This window comes from Bufo bufo, chromosome 8 (genome assembly GCF_905171765.1).
Source record: "Bufo bufo chromosome 8, aBufBuf1.1, whole genome shotgun sequence".
Classification (NCBI taxonomy): Eukaryota; Metazoa; Chordata; class Amphibia; order Anura; family Bufonidae; genus Bufo; species Bufo bufo.
This window is the reverse complement of record NC_053396.1, coordinates 96,069,202-96,086,907: the sequence shown is the minus strand read 5'-3', so window position 1 is coordinate 96,086,907 and position 17,706 is coordinate 96,069,202. Positions and strand designations below refer to the sequence as shown.

The following is a 17,706-nucleotide window of genomic DNA, read 5'->3' as shown; positions in this document are numbered from 1 at the left end:
CTGGACTTTGTGTGGCTGTCATGGCCCATAAACAGGTAGGAACTAGTGTTAGGGACCACTCATAGAGGCGACCTTGACGTGGTGAGTGGCTTATTACGCTTTGGCCAAAATGTACACCAATGCCTCATTCAACATCCAGCATGGAGGCAGGGCGGAGTGCTGGTTGCAGAGTGCTATTGCATTTGTTTTTTCCTTGAATATCTTCCATGTACTTTATCATTTAGCCATAATAGCCTGCCTACATTGTTTATAGTGCGCCCTGCGCTGATGAATGGCAGGAAAAGTCTAAGGCATATTGGTACACCATAGACTTATTCCAGGGTGTAGGTGTCCACAGAGAGGGCTCTGAGTGCCGCCTCTGGCACCCGTGCCATAGGTTTGCCATCACTGCCCTATCAGTTTCTTTATGTGACTGCCATACTCTAGGCTATGGGTATTCATAGGGGACCTGCTTAAAGGGGTATTTCCGGAACCCCTATTCATATCAGCAGGGTACAAGGGTTAAAAGAAAAAACTTTACCTGTCACTGGCACCTCTTTTCCAGTGCCCAGCTCTCTTCTCCTCCACTACTGGTCCGCCTCAATGTAAAGGAAGTGTAATGTACAGTATACACACATGTCACTACTGCCAGCCAATCGGTAACCTCTGCAGTGATGTGTAGAGCCACTGCACATGACCCCTGACACCGCTGAGGATATTGATTGGCCAAAAAAAGTGATGTGCATGTCACACTTCTGGTCCAGAGGGGACTGGAAGAGGAGTAGAAAGAAGCTCTGTGCTGGAACGGGAGCACTGTTCACAGGTGACGTTTTTTTCAACCCCTGCACCCTGACTGCCCATATGAAAAGGGGTAAATTCGAACACCACACATATACCTTTCATGACACCGTATGAGTTTTTTGTGTGACTTCCATGCTGTAGGATGTGGGTATTCATAGAGGACCTGCTTTAAGAGGTCCTCAAAGACCAGGAACTCCTATTCATATTGGCAGAGGCAGGGTGCAAGAGTTAAAAAAGCTCACCTGTCACTGGCGCTCTGGTTCCAGCACCAAGCTCTCTTCTTCTGCACTATGGGTCCTCCCTGGACCGGAAGTGTAATGCTTAGTCTACACACTGTGCTGCCAGACAGTCAATGGCCTCAGCAGTGACGTGTGCAGGCACAGCATGCGACCACTGACATCAATTAGTTTATTGATTGGCTATTGAGTGGTGACGTGCATGTAGTTGGCACTTCACACTGGTCCAATGGGGACCTTAAGAGGAGTAGAAATGAGCTTTGTGCTGTGTTTTTGTAACCTCTGCGCCTTGCCTGCCTATATAAAAAGGGGTTCACGATCTCGGAGAGCCCTTACAAGGGAACACTAAAGATGAGAAGTAAAAGATGAGCTAAAAGTACTAGCAAATTCTAATGAAACATACCAAAATAAATAAGGATTGTAAAAAGTGGATTCTACTGAAAAGTAACGGTAAATAAAAAAAAAAGCCTAAAAATGATATTCTCCTCTTGCTTGATACTGTTCTGTTTAAATTTTAATCATATGTGTATAAATATTTATTTTTCAGCTTTTTTCTGGAGGCATCAATTTTATTCCTCTTTCCTTCTTCCCTCTCCTGAGCTTGGATAATAGTTTTGAGGAAAAGAGGCAGAAGCTTAGGTTGGTTTGTTGCTGGTTGGGGTTAGTTGAATTTCACCTCTGCTGCTCTGGTTGCAGTTGACAAACATCTAAACTATAAGGGCCTTCTCTGATTAAGCACTATCCCCATATATTTCCACATGGTAGTGAAAGTCCCTTCTGACTGTCCCAGATGTTGATTGGCAACATAATATATTCCACGTATATAAATGACTTGTTTAGGGGTTCTTTGTGATTTTCAGTTTTCCAGTGTTTTAGATTTCATGGCGTTTCATAAAAATATAGAATCTGGAGAATGTTGGTCAACTTTACCCTATCAACTGGGCGTACATGAAATTCAGCCAGGATGGGTCAGTAGCTAGACACTATGCCTCTTCTATAGAATCATATTTCTAAGTGACATTTACTTCATATACATGTATTTTATCTAAAGCAATCCTCTGGTTCAAGAAAAAAAAAAATCACATGAATTGTGTAACGAACAGAACACTTACATGGTGCTCTCTTTTTCATTTGCAAATCAGCTGCACATCCCCTGATTCGTAGACTTGTTTTCTGTCATCCAATATGGACGCACCACTTTTCAGACTACCTGATGCACTCTGGCATTACAAGGCACTTTCTGCTACCCTTGGATTGGTCAGCATTACTCATGTGAGCAGTGTTGGCCAAATCATGAGCAGGACTGGACAAGTCGGAAGTGTCTTGGACTACTGTTGCACATTGTGTATCAGGTAGTCTGAGAAATGGTTCAACCATCTTGGAGGACAGAAAAGCAGCTCAGGAATTGGTAGATCTGCAGCTGAAAAGATGAAAGGGAGGTCACCATATAAGTGCTGTGTTTATTCCCTAGTTAATGTGATCTTGATCCAGGGGGTTGCTTTAACTAAAAACTCCCTTGGACAAAGCAAAAAGGGAACAATAACTCTCTTCTTTTTGGCAAAATAAATGTGGAAGAAATACAGATCACAAACGTTGTACCAGACAACTGGCATTTTAATGAAATTATTATCGTGCATTTCATTAACAACAACTGACGATTGTACTTGTTCGAACTAACAATTTCACAGATTTTTGGTCAGATCGCTCAATCGTTTGAAAATTTACATGAAACGATAATTGTTTATCTTCCATCGCTAGAGTTTAATCGTAACGATTTTCTGCTCGTCTAAATCCACTCTTCTGTATGTTAGTGAAGAACAGTCATGCCTGATCATTTCTTGAAGATAGCAGCGCCATATAAATTGTCCTTAATATGCAGCTCCTGGACCATCAGCTGTTTTCTAGCTCAGAGAATAGTTTTATAGTATATGATACTAATACTTGTTAAACTTTGAAACATTAGTCAAAATATAAAGATGTGTAAAGTTATCTAATGTAGTGGCAGCCATATACCAAGAGCTGTCTCTTCAGCCACATTGTGCCACCAAAAACATCAACTATAGATATTGCTCGTGGCCCAGTCCTCCCTTCTCATAAGAAAGGTTTGTATTCTTGGGATGGAGATTTGCCCATGTTGTCTAATCGGACCATTTATGGCCAGCATAGGTGTTTTTACCATTCATTGACTAACGTTTAGTTCTAGACATGTCAGTGTGTGTCCTTGTGTGTCCTTTTGTTTGCCTGTCTTTATGTTGAAGATTGCTATTCATAGGTGTTTTGTTGAACAAGCATATATAAACCATACCAACAAGGAGGTACATATATTTTTATGCACCGGTAAGGCTGCTACATCTGCTATAAATCTGTATAGCAAACACATTGTCACTCCTATATAAAATTTGCAATTGGTCTGAAAAACATGTAGAGCTGTGTTTCTCAGCTTTTCTTGTTGCGCTTCACTTCCCAAAATAGAAAGTGGTCTATTTAAGAACCTAAATTTTGAGTGTGGGGGTGTTACCGTTCACTGCAGTACCTCTTGCTGCATTACATTTTTTTTTGTATTTACTATATTATTATGGTTCTTGTAAATTATTGTTGGGGACTACTTTGAAGTAAAACAGAGGTGCATATAGTATTTCTTCTTTGATATCCCTTCTTCAACCTACTCCCCTATCACTGTAAATTCTTCCTATGCCCTTATCCATGAAATGACTACACATTTATGGGGTCATTTATCAAACTGGTGTAAAGTATAACTTGCTTAGTTTCCCATAGCAACCAATCAGATTCCACCTTTCATTTTTGACAGGTCCTTTGGAAAATAAAAGGTGGAATCTGGTTGCTATGGCCAACTAAGTCAGTTTTCCTTTACACCAGTTTGATAAATGACCGCATTACTTCCTACCAACGATCCAGCATTGACCATAAATTGTATGTCGGAGGTACCACACAAATATACACCTGAACACTAAGCAATATACCAGGCAGCATGTGCAGTATATGACCCCATTCATAGCACCTAGTCTTTACCACGCACCTAACATCCAGGCATAAACATAAAATTCTGTCCAACAAGCAACCTTCCTTTGCCTAACCTTCCACAGGAGTAGTGGCTTTTTGAGCAACTTGCATATGAAATTTACTGTAGCTTTAGCATGGAGTTATTCATAACCAAACGATGGAGGCGCAGTGGCCTTCTAGAGAGACTACAATCTAGGTAATCTGCAAATATATGGTTGGTATTTTTAGAATTACCAAGTGTGCATTTGCATTTAATATATTATATATAGTAATAATAATAGTGATTATTATTTGTCCATTAACTCAAGATAAAACAGCATGGCAATTACTACTAGTGTCTCCATGCAACCTTTAAAAAGAGAATTTTGTTCCATTAACAAGAAAGCATAATAATTTTCTTTACCTCCATGGCACACCATACGCACACCTTTTAAAATAGAGTACATATTACCCTTGCATTATAAAATTGATCTTGATGTATTTCGATTAAATAAAGAATGCTAATTTTTTATCTTTGACATGTCTGATGGAACCATTAAAACGAGTAAGATATTTGTAAAACAACTGTCTTTGGGAACTGTTGCACATAAGATACTGTACAGTTTAGATACCTCCCATATCAGTGCAGGACATTCCAATTCTTGTACACTATGTTACATAAAATAATTACTTGATATCAACACTATTCCCCTGCCCAATAAATGGCCCTTTGTAGTTTGGGCAGAACCCACCCCTGAGGGCACTTTAGTGTAAAAGCTGACCTGTCTGTGTAAATGAACCCCTCATTTTGAGAGCTGTCCTTCAATACCAGGGTAAGAGCTTATATTATTTACGCTCTAGACCTGTTATCTCTTGAATTCTCTTGTTTGTTTCTGTTTGTTCGGCTCGGTCTCCTGCTCTGCTCAGGACCCAGCGCTAAGAAACAGGGGGAAGAGGTATCGGATAATGACGAAGACGAGGAAGGAGGTATTTGCTGGCTGAGGCTGATGCATGGAACTTGTTATCATCATACTTTCCTTCCATCACCCCTTCCTTCCTCCCATCCATTAGAAAAATATGTCAGCAGGGTATTCATGTCCATGTTTTATGCACTGCTCATCTCTTAAACTTCACATCTCCCCCAATTCCTCCATGATTCCCTGTTTCTATTTTTACTCAGTCCATTTGTCAAGTCAGATTTGCACCTGGTCTTTCTAGCATTTTTTCAGTTCCATTTAGAAATTTCTTTGCCTTGGTAAGCTTTCACGGTTATTACATGTTTGAGCACTGAAGCATAGGTTACAATAGCCAATGCACTGGGTGAGGGGCAGTACTATGTCTCATGTGGTTACGAGTTATGCAGCATTCTGTTAAGAATCCGTTTGCAGAGCTGGTGATGAATAGGTCTAGGGAGAAACAATACATTGAACCTATGATTTGCACACCCTCTTGTTCTTTTGTATTCATTTCTGATTACCAAATCATTATTTTTGGTTGTGATCCTTGTGAGTGAGGAACATGAGTATTACATTTTGGGTTATTTAATATTCCTCATTACGTTATTTGACCCTTTATTTCTTGTTAACATTACATATATCCTCTTTAGATTGAGCTTCGGTGAAACACTCTCTGCTGTAAAAACGTGCTTTTCTCTTGTCTGTTCTTGTTAATATATCCATATTCCTTGCTTGATGTCTTGGCTTTCTCCTGTAAATAGGGCAGTGCCATGTTTCTTACTGGGGAATTCATTTCGCAACCTTGTTGTGATCTTCTTTCACAGGACTGTGCTTATCCTACTAAACTGCTGTCAATCTCACAATCGTCAGATATCCTAATGGTCACAGTCCTGAGAAAGTGCTTGTTTAGTCTTTGGCATGAAATGCATGATTTATTTGCTTCTGCATTCAATGCTGTGGAAGGCGATGGTAGAGCTGCAGGAGGTGACTCCCTTGTGTGTGTTGGACTGGTGGTTTCTACGACATTCCCCGTTTATGTGTTCCTCGTATCTTTGAATGAATGCGTCAGTGAACCTGACATAGGAGATTTATTGTACTAAAACAGTGACTTGTTTTGAGCACCATTATTTTTGTATTTCTTCCTTTATAGATATCCGGGACTCAGGGGCCAAACCAGTCATGGTGTACATCCATGGTGGATCATACATGGAGGGCAGTGGAAATATGATTGATGGAAGTGTACTGGCCAGCTATGGCAATGTGATAGTCATCACATTAAACTATCGCGTGGGAGTTCTTGGTTGGTGACTATTTTAATATATATTCATCTAATATTCATTCCCTCTCTGTATCATTTATTTACCTTCTATTATTTACTTGTGTCTCTGCCTACTTTCCATGTATGCCTTTGGCTTTATGCATATGTAATTGTTGAGTAAAATACAATTATTAATAAGTCCATTTATTTGTCATCCTCAGGGCACCATCAAAGATAATGGGTTCCTTGAAGCATTTAATATTAAAATTATGAGTTAGCAATGGGGAGCTCATTTCATTAATTTACTACCCCCTCCTAGCTTCTTCATTACTTCCCTCTCAGGTTTTTCCAAATTACATGCTATTTTGTATATAAGAAAGTTGTAAGGTGTCATGGTGTCAAGTTTAGGCTTTCTGTACAGTGCTCAAATTCTAATTATGTCTTTTATACAGCATACCCTGCTGCAAAAATTATAGCTGATATTGACTGCTACCTATATGTCTCTGTTTTGCAAAGTGTTACTACCTGTTTATATTACTGACGCATTTCTTTTATTTCATCCAAAATTGTATGGTGCAGATTTATTAAGACCGGCGTTCCTTCCGAAGTTATAAAGAGGCACTGCCCTCTTCATAATTTCGTCGGCTCTTCCTCCAGTTCTAAATGTAAGACAGCTTACTAGCTGTCTTACATTTAGACCTTTTTCTATGCCTAAGGGTACTTTCACACTTGCGTTTTTCTTTTCCGGCATAGAGTTCTGTCACAGGGGCTCTATATCGGAAGAGAACTGATCAGTTTTATCCCCATGCATTCTGAATGGAGAGTAATCCGTTCAGTTTGCATCAGGATGTCTTCAGTTCAGTCGTTTTGACTGATCAGGCAAAAGAGAAAACCGCAGCATGCTACCCCGCCGGATCACACTGCCGCAAGTGTGAAAGTAGCCTAAAACAGGCATAGAAAATGGTAAATGAGATGGGCCTGCTGGTCTTTCCCCGCCCACACCATGCCCACTTTTTTAGACCTGGCGTGAGCAGGGAGAAGTCACAGATCGCAGCGCAACTAGCTGTTGCGCCGCAATCTGCGCCTGAAATACGCTTAATATAGGCATATTTCAGCTTAATAAATGACTCCCTATATGCTTTTTGTTAACTGCCTACTGCTATTTAATTTTGCAGTTGCTAGTAGGGCTCATGCCCTAGACAGCTGAAATCCCCACAATGAAGGGAGATATGGTTGTCACTATGTCAGCCAAGAATTGCTGAATACACAACATTTCCTGTGTTAGTCACAGCAGTCATGTGATAAATCTTGTGATCTGTGGAAATAGGGTATGTTTACATGCAACAGATATGCAACTTAAAAAATCAGTCCCTTACATATATAGGAGGTTTATAAAAATGGCATGCACATGCTGCAGAAACAGCCTCATTCAGATGTATGGAACAGAATTTTTAGGTGCATAAAGTTTTGTAGCCCGTATGCAGTGTGTGAATATATCCTTATCAGGCCTAGATTAGCTCAATACTATTAAGAGGTGAATAATTTAATGGAAACATGATGGTTTACAACCAGACTGTTATAATGTACAGTGGTCCATCATTATATAAAGGCCTCATGATACAATATTTGCAACTTACAATGGTCTTTCCTGGGCCATTGTATGTTGAAACCAGACTCAATATACAATGACTCAGATCCAGCTAAGAAACATAGCCATTCACTGGTAAAACCCCTGCATTGGCTGTGGATGATTTCCTTTTTACAATACAGCGCAGTACAGTACAGTCATGTACTGCCCTCTGCCTGTACCAGGATGAGCTGCTCCTTTGGACACCAGGTGAGGACGGCTCCATTTTTATTTTCTGGTACATGTTTGTACTGTTCAGGACCCTGAGGATGCTTCTTTCCTCATTACAGAAAGTGATTTGCACATACAGCTTCCAACATCTATTCCTGACTGTGTGAGCGTGATCCTCTGTTCTGGACACTGCTCGTCTTGCAGGAGCGCAGCAGTATACTAATTTATAATGCTGTGTGCCTCTGCATGACCTTATTGCTACATAATCATAGTGACATAAAGCTGTCAGTATAATTCTGTAGAAGTAAGGTCATGCAGAGGCACACAGCATTATAAATCAGTATAATGCTGCGCTCCTGCAAGACGAGCAGTGTCCAGAATGGAGGGTCATGCTCTCACACGGAGCGTGATTTCCGGATTGCACGTGTGCTTGTGTGAAACAGGCCTTGCGATATCTGTCTTAGTTATCTGCTTATTTTTCTTAAAGGGAACCTGTCACCATGAAAATGCAGTGTATTCTGCAAAACATGTAATTCATGCTTTCTTAATTTCTACTGATTCTGAGCTTTGAATTCCAGGAGGCCGTCCTATCAGTAATGGACAGCCATCCCTCTAGGACTGTGTATACAGAGATAGCTGTCAGTCACTGATAGGACCTCCTCCGTGACTTCAGAGCTCAGAATCAGTAGAAATGACAAGTTTTACTGAATATTTTCCAATAAAACAATATATCAATCTGCTCAGCTCCTCCTCCTCTATAATATGCTGCAGGTAGATTAAACTGAATATTCATGGTGACAGGATCCCGTTAAATCTTCATATTCAATTATGCAATGATGTTTTGGAGCTTTGGAACCAATTACCAGTTTTTCTTAGAATTATTGACGCACGTTACAATGATTTCAACATACAATGGTCGTCCTGGAACCAATTAATATTGTAAGTTGAGGGACCACTGTATTAGTTTCAGTGGTGGCCAGGCTGATTTGCTCACTGACTTTTATGTAAGGCAGAAACAGCATGTGTGATTACAAACTTAGGTTTTCAGCATCTGCACGTAAGCAAGAGTTCCGTCATTCAATAGCCACAATGTATTTATCTTCATAGGATTCTTAAGTACTGGAGATCAAGCAGCTAAAGGAAATTATGGACTTCTTGATCAAATTCAGGCACTCCGTTGGGTGAGCGAAAATGTGGCATTTTTTGGAGGTGACCCTCGCAGGATCACGGTGTTTGGCTCAGGCATTGGAGCCTCTTGTGTCAGTCTCCTCACCCTTTCTCATCACTCTGAAGGTATATTTAACTTGTGGTGCTGTTCGTAGCAGGATTGCAGTGTGATGATTTTATAGTTGTACAGTTATTATTTGTGTCTCCTGTTTACTCCACCATCCAGTAACCATCACACTATATCATTGTTTCATGATTACACAGTGTAACTCCATGTCTGTATGTCTGTTCCACAACATTGAAGGTCTTTGGATCACCTGACATTATTCCATGATTCCATCAGCAGATGTCCCTGTTTGGGCCAACTTTTAAGGTACTGAAATGAGAAAAAAGAGCAGCCTTTTATTTTGTATACTATTCCATATTTAAAGGGGTTGTCAGGGCCCCGTTCTTGAGATGTGGGACCCACACCTATCTTGACATTTATGGCATATCCTAGCGATATGCCATAAATGACCCCTATGAGACAACCCCTTTAAGTTTTCCTTACCTCTTACTTTCATTTTACATTACTTACATTCTACATTTTTGTGCCATCCTATTTTTACTTTCCTCCTGTACCCCATGTTTAGGGGGCTGTACAGAGTTGAAAAAACGGGGTGGCTTTCTTCCAGTAAAAGTGCTATACTCATATTCATGGGCTGTACCGAGTATTGCAGCACAACTTTATTGAAGTAAATGGGTTGAACTGCAGTGCCACACATAGCCTGTGGCCAAGTGTTATGCTGTTTTTGAAGAAATTAGCCATGTTTAATTCATACTGTACAACCCCTTGATAGGAACTCTCTAGGCAAAATTGACAAGGATTCAAGGAAAAACAAATCTACGACCCCTTAGCTCCTGCAGAAGGCATTATACAGTGTATCAGTTATGCTCAGAGTGTTCCTTAAATTTATTAACCAGTTAGGGCTGTACATTTCTGGACATTGGAAGCTCTGTTCGGGGCGTCCGTTGCACATTCCGCCAAAAAGAGCGGACAAAAAAGTCCTACACACAAGACTTATTTTCCGCTAAAAAGTGGACATTTTTGTCATTGGGGTCCATGTGGCTTATTCATTTCAGTTATGTGCCGAATCCAGCATTTCCGTTATTTACATTGTTCTTCTCCTCTATTGGAGCAGAAGAATGGAAATTGCTAACTTATAATTTTTTTTATATTTTTAACCTTATCGGGATTTATTTTTAAATACCTTAAAAAGGTTTTCTGGTAATAATATTTTTTTTATCAAGCACCTGCAGCATGCCCCCTGAAACATAAGAATCATACTTACCTGCTCCACACCACTCTGGTCCTCCACAATGCTTCCGCTGTCTCCATACATCCGTCCCACTCTGTTTACATCAGCCATGGTCACACGCACTGCTCTAGCCAATGACTGGCTTCAGCGGTCAAGTGCTGCCTGCGGCCACTTCACCGCTGAAGCCAGACATTGGCTGGAGCAGTGCATGTGGCCATGTCCATGGAAAGCCGGATGTATGCTGCGCAGGGACCAGCAGATGGAGACAGTGGGGGCAGTGCACCAGAGAGGCACAGAGATGGTTAGTATGAATCTTCAGGGGGCATGCTGCAGGCACTTGATAAAAATATGATTATTACCAGAAATTCCCTTTAATCGATTTTACGTTTTAGAGGTTTAGTATTTTCAGTGAGGATATTTATATATATTTGCAACCCAGGACTATCTATTCTCAGTGATTTGGACTTCTAGTTAAATGCAATCTTCCTGCGATGAGCAATATCATATCTGCCATTTTTTTTATTTTTGTACTCCCTATTTTCAAATTCTCTCCCCTTTCCTCTTCACTCTTTCCACTGATTCCTTTTTTCTCCATCTCCCCTTTTTAGAAAGATCCCCTTGTGCTGTGTTTCTTCCCTGGCACACACTGAGACCAGCTGGGCAGGAAGTTGGGCTGCTGATCTCTTTATATCTGTGTCTGTCTTTCTGCATTACAGTGTCTGATGCTGAGATGAAAACCAGAAACACCCACTTCAAAGACAGTACTGTATGCTGTACTGTATACTGTATTGAGGTTATATCAGTAATTGTAGATGGATATAGAGGTGCACAGTACAATAAAATGGAAAGCTACATACTTTGAATGGATGTTGTGCAGTGTTAAATACAAATTGCTTCATAAGTTTATCTGGTCTCTTAACAGGTCTGTTCCAGAGAGCTATCATACAGAGTGGTTCAGCTCTTTCCAGCTGGGCAGTTAACTACCAACCCGTAAAGTATACACGATTGCTTGCCGAGAAAGTGGGATGTAATGTGCTAGACACTGTGGATATGGTTGACTGCCTCCGCCAGAAAAATGCCAAAGAGTTGGTGGAGCAAGATATCCAACCAGCCCGCTATCATGTAGCCTTTGGTCCAGTTATTGATGGAGATGTAATTCCAGATGACCCTGAGATTCTCATGGAACAAGGAGAATTTCTCAACTATGATATAATGCTAGGGGTCAACCAAGGTGAAGGACTCAAGTTTGTTGAGAATGTGGTGGATGCAGAAGATGGCGTTTCTGGGAGTGATTTTGATTACTCGGTTTCAAACTTTGTGGATAACCTATATGGATACCCAGAAGGCAAAGATACACTGCGTGAGACCATCAAGTTCATGTATACTGATTGGGCTGACCGAGACAATCCCGAGACTCGTCGAAAGACATTAGTTGCTTTGTTCACTGACCACCAGTGGGTAGAGCCATCTGTAGTGACTGCTGATTTACATGCCCGTTATGGCTCTCCAACTTATTTTTATGCCTTCTATCATCACTGCCAGAGCCTGATGAAGCCAGCATGGTCTGATGCAGCCCATGGAGATGAGGTGCCCTATGTGTTTGGTGTCCCTATGGTGGGTCCAACAGATTTGTTTCCCTGCAATTTTTCCAAGAATGATGTGATGTTAAGTGCTGTGGTCATGACTTACTGGACCAACTTTGCCAAAACAGGGTAAGAAAATAGAGCAGCGGTTCTTATATCTTTAACAAAGAATAGATTTGTGGTCTACAAACTAAGGGAAGGGAACTGTTACCACTAGCTTTTATTTAGACACTAAACCTGAGTGGTTGCTATGGCCAGCTGCTCCATTTTTCCTTTACATTAATTATAACCACTTCAACCACTACAAATATATGTCGGTGGTAGGGTCTTCAAACATGGTGTCGCTCCAGAGTGGATCGGTCATCATAGCCGCCGTATTTATGCTGTTTCAAACAGCAGACTACTGGAGGCAATGTCTGTGATTGGCGATAACGCCAATCACACACACTTATCTCCTCAGATGCTGTGATCAGTTGTGACCATGGCATTTGAGGCTTCTTTCCCGGAGCGCTGTGCTCCTTATGCCCAAACACTCTTCTATTCTCAGTGCCCAAACTGTTTCCCCTCGAAGAGATCTGGGCAGCTGTTCCTTTAGTGTAACTGCCTCAGTCTCTTTGAAGAGTCTGAGACTATTACAGCTGTAGTTCTTATGGAGGCCTTCAAGGGGCAGGGCTCCAAAGTAACATGGCAAATCTCCTACAAACTGCTGCAGTGATAATCCATTGTAGTGTATAGGAGAAGTGCTCTGAAGATCACGTATCCAAGTGCCATAAGGGGACTTAAAAAAAAAAAAAAAGGAAGCTTTTTTTAAAAATCTGAAAAATATCAATATAAAAAAATCAAATCACCCCCTTTCCCCATAATAAAAAAAACAATAAAAAAAACTAAGATTATTTGCACCATGTCCCAAAACGCCTGTACTATTAAAATATAAATGTATTTACCCTGTACGATGAACGCCGTAATGGAAAGAGAAATCAAAATGACCAATTCAGCATTTTTTTTGTTGCCCACCTTCAAAAAAAGATTAAAAAGTGATCTAAAAGTCTTACACACTCCAAAATGAAATCAGTAAAAACTATAGATCGCCCCACAAAAAATTAGCCCTCATATAGTGGGGGTCAAGAATTTGTCACATGTTGTGCTTTTCATGTGCCACAAACTGAAATTTATGGCATCTATGAGTGGGTGCAGATTTTAGTTAAAGTATATGCCAGTTTTCTGACGTAAATTATGGTCAAGGTACCTGATTTGTAAAAACAAAAAAGAAAAAAACATATTTTCGACTATTATGCCAGAAAACTGCCTTATAGCATTGAAGAATTCCCCCAATGTTCTGTACTTTTTTTTGTCATAAAATAAAAATTAGTCATAGACATGGCATTAAAATCTGCGCCATTGGTTCCAGAGAGCAGATAGAGGTTTGTATAACAGGTGGCGGTCTCAGTGACAGTGTAATTGACATAATTTTGGGTATTTTAAAGGACGTCTGTCAGCAAATTTGTACCTATGAAACTGGCTGGCCTGTTGCATATGCGCTTGGCAGCTGAAGGCATCTGTGTTGTTCCCATGTTTATATGTGCCCACATTGCTGGGAAAAATTTTAGGCCTCATGCACACGACCGTTCCGTTTTTTGCGGTCTGCAAACCGCGGATTCGCAAAAAACGGAAGCCGCCCGTGTGCCTTCCGCAATTTGCGGAACGGAATGGGCGGCCCATTGTAGAAACGCCTATTCTTGTCCGCAAAACAGACAAGAATAGAACATGCTATTTTTTTTTGCGGGGCCACGGAACGTAGCAACGGATGCGGACAGCACACGGAGTGCTGCCGCATCTTTTGCGGCCCCATTGAAGTAAGTGGGTCCGCACCCGAGCCGCAAAAAAAGTGGCTCGGATGCGGACCACAACAACGGCCGTGTGCATGAGGCCTTAGTATATGCAAAAAAATGGAGGGCCAGGTGTGATGACATTTTCACTGCCTGGCCCAGTCAGTTAAAGTGCAGGGGGCATGGCAATTGCAGAGAGAGCAGCGCCTCTAGGTGTAACAGCAATGCCCCCATTATTCCTAGAAGCTCATTTACATATATTAAAACATAATTTTTCTTAGCAATGCGGGCACTTATGAACATGGGACCAACACAGATGACTTCAGCTGCCAAGCGCACATGCAACAAGTCAGCTAGTTCCATAGGTGCAAATCTGCTGACAGATGCCTTTTAAATCATAATATAGGTTAAAAGTTTGTAGTTATACTTTGAGGCAGATTCACTAAGATTGGCATTTGATACGAGTGTAAAAAGGCCATTGCAGCAAGACGTACCAAATGTATTAAGAGGCATGCCTCCTAATTAATTTAGCACATCTTCTAGTAGTCTGCATTCAACAAAATCAAATCCACACCAACTATGAGCTAACAAATATGAAGTGCAATTTATGCTGGTTTCTTGTGTAAATTATACTGAATCTGCCAGGCTGTTAGGCCATGCCCCCTTCCACTATGCCCCACCCACTTTTTCAACACTTTTGACATGTGGTGAGAAGGGTAAAAAGTCACAAATTGTAGAACAAATATGGCATTCATCATAATTTGCAACTGCGTAACACCATAATAGTGGCAAAAAAATTAAGAATGTGCCCATTTCCTTCTGTTACGTTTTAGATAACTTTTTATAAAACATCTTTATTTTCTTTTTTAGGGACCCCAACAAGCCTGTCCCACAAGACACCAAGTTTATCCACACAAAAGCAAACCGCTTTGAGGAAGTAGCATGGTCTAAATACAGTCCACGGGATCAACTCTATCTACACATTGGCTTAAAACCACGTGTACGTGATCACTACCGTGCTACCAAAGTGGCATTTTGGAAACACCTGGTTCCACATCTATACAATCTACATGATATGTTTCATTATACTTCAACTACCACCAAGGTGCCACCATCTGACACTACCCAGAATTCACATATCACTCGCCGGCCCAAGGTTTGGGATACTAAACGACCAGCTATTTCTCCCACACTTAATGGTCCAGCATCCAAATGGAACCCAGACCTGGACCCAGTGGACCCGGTTGTGATACAGGATCCAAGGGACTATTCTACTGAACTTAGTGTCACTATTGCAGTGGGAGCCTCTCTTTTGTTTCTCAACGTGCTGGCTTTTGCTGCACTGTACTACCGTAATGATAAACGTCGTCAAGACACACAGCGGCAGCCTAGTCCACAGCGTGGCTCAGCCACGCGGGATCCAACACATAGCCCGTTACCTCCTGAGGAAATCAATTCTTTACAGATAAATGCTGGACACCCTGATTGTGAGGGAGGAGGGGTCACCAGCCATGATAATCTACGTATGGCCACTCTCCCTGACTACACACTTACTTTACGTCGTTCTCCAGATGATATTCCACTCATGACACCTAACACCATTACCATGATTCCAAATTCTCTGGTGGGACTGCAAAGCCTTCATCCATACAACACATTTTCTGCAGGCTTCAACAGCACTGGCCTCCCCCACTCACACTCCACCACTAGAGTATAGCACCCCACCATGTTGCACTTCCTCCTTGCTTGGACATTAGATCTATATGAGGTGTCTGAGGCAAGGGAGAAGTTGTTGAAATGACACATTCCATACCCCCAAAGATGAAGGGGGACCAGTGTGGGGCTCTGCTTCTATGATGATGAAAAGGGTCTGTTCAGCCAAGACCTGTCAAGAACACACTTCTTCTGTGCTCTTGTTTTCTAAAGTGCTTTTACCCTTGTGGAGGCACATCGAGAGTTAAGGAAGCTTAGCAAAGAAAAGGATTTGACCTTAAAGAATATGGTCTGCAACTAAGAAAACGTATAAAGAGAAGCAGGAGATTGTGAGTGAAGAAGAGGCAGGAGGGAGACAAGCCTAATGTATTTTCCTATCCCTTCCCAGAAGTAAATGTCATCTGAGTGTACTATAAAGCTATACTGGCTTTGAAACTGGAAAAATGGTATAGATAAGCTGCTGCAGAAGAAATGTCTTCTTTACTAGCCTAGGTACGACATAAAATGTATAAAAAAAAATGTTTAAAAAAAGTAGAAAGAACATACAGTTAGTTGCAAATTAAAGGAACTACGTTCATTGGCCTAATTTTTTCCCCTCCCTCACCTGTCCCAGATCTGTGCCAAATTCACATACCAGCTGTGGAATGGGGTTTAAAATCTACCCAGTTTTTATACTACCTTAATCCTCCCAGTGCCAAACATAGAAAGCCAGCCATCTTTAAAAAATTCAAGTCCTTGGTCTGTATCCCCAGCTTAGCCATCCTCTCTAGTTACCATTGAACTACGAGCAAATGTATCCAGTCATTCGCTGTGTAGGTCATGAATGTCCTACCACTGAATTAAACCTTTGGCATTGATATATTTACTTTGATTTTCAGATACTTGAGAAACAATCTAGTTGCCAAATTCTACAACCTTTTCTTCAGTGAGAGCTCCAGTGAGACACATTAGTTTGGTCACATAGCCTGTCTTTCTGAGTTTGGGTATAAACTTTAAGATGAGACTTATTTTGTTATTCTCTTTATTACCTTTTATTCATAGATGTGAACAGGGACTAGAAGTAAAGCGATTTCTCCTGACTTTATGTATTATGAACGACGATATATAAGGGGTTTTAAATCCCACTGGAAGAGATGTGTACAGAATATTGTCTGTTTGGATTTCGAGTTAGAGCTTCAAGCTTAATATGTATCAGAGATTTTAAAAGGTTGGCTGTATACATCGACTGACATGGCAGCAGACACCTTATACTATTTTTACATAAAAATATGTATTTCATACATAAAGTTTCCCACCTCTGCCTCCTTGGGTATGTTTGTAAATGGGTGTAGAACAAATTGTTTGTGCATGTATGTGGGTATATGTATGCGTATATACCTGTGTATGTGTGTACGTATATACATATGTATATACATATATATAGGCATACACAGGAACACTAACAAACTGTTGTACATATGAATACTCACATAGATGTTTGCTCCCCCTCCCACTTCTTCCTCCAACTGGGAACCAACGCCTTTTCAGCTTTTCTATCATTTGCCATGATTTTTTGGACATGGGTTTTGTGACCTGGAGGGATGCCATGGGCTTCAAGTGACAGTTTTTGTGACACAGAGGGGCACCTGGGGTCAGTATTTATAGAATGTATTTATACTGTATCACAGGAGAGTAGAAAACGTATTCCAAATAAAGAAAACTCATATTTTTATATGCTGGGCAATTAATTTGTTACCTGCGGAAAGGTTTATCTTCAGTCAAGATTTCTGAGGGTAAATGAAGAATATCCAAAAATATCCTTACAGTCTGATCCACAGACCCGCACTGTGATAAGCCAGCTGGGGTAAGATACTTCAGCCGCTGTAGCAGTTGGAGTACTGCCTAAAGAGGAAATCTCTTGAGTGGTACATTTCAGGTAAGTGAACTCTGGGGTCATATTGATCTCCATAACATCAGGGCCATGATTTATCAAACTGTTTTTGTCTTTATTTTGTAGTAAATTGCATCTTTTCTGTCGTGTAACTTGTAAGCCAAGTTTAGCAATAGTCTGTGACAAGTTAGTTTTTGCAGGTTCAGAAATCCAGCTGTTTG

The 17,706-nt window shown here is 40.9% G+C and overlaps 1 protein-coding gene across 2 annotated transcripts in view; it reads left to right on the top strand.

Moving 5' to 3' along the window:
* NLGN3 (neuroligin 3) overlaps nt 1–17,423 on the top strand; it is a 174,294-nt gene extending 156,871 nt beyond the window's left edge. For both annotated transcript variants that reach the window (XM_040405436.1, XM_040405437.1), the window contains 4 exons: nt 6,123–6,272; nt 9,136–9,321; nt 11,416–12,205; nt 14,773–17,423. In XM_040405436.1, coding sequence (XP_040261370.1) covers nt 6,123–6,272; nt 9,136–9,321; nt 11,416–12,205; nt 14,773–15,619 — 1,973 coding nt within the window. In that variant the 3' untranslated portion in view covers nt 15,620–17,423. The remainder of the gene's footprint in view (nt 1–6,122; nt 6,273–9,135; nt 9,322–11,415; nt 12,206–14,772) is intronic.
* Nucleotides 17,424–17,706: the final 283 nt, after the last annotated feature.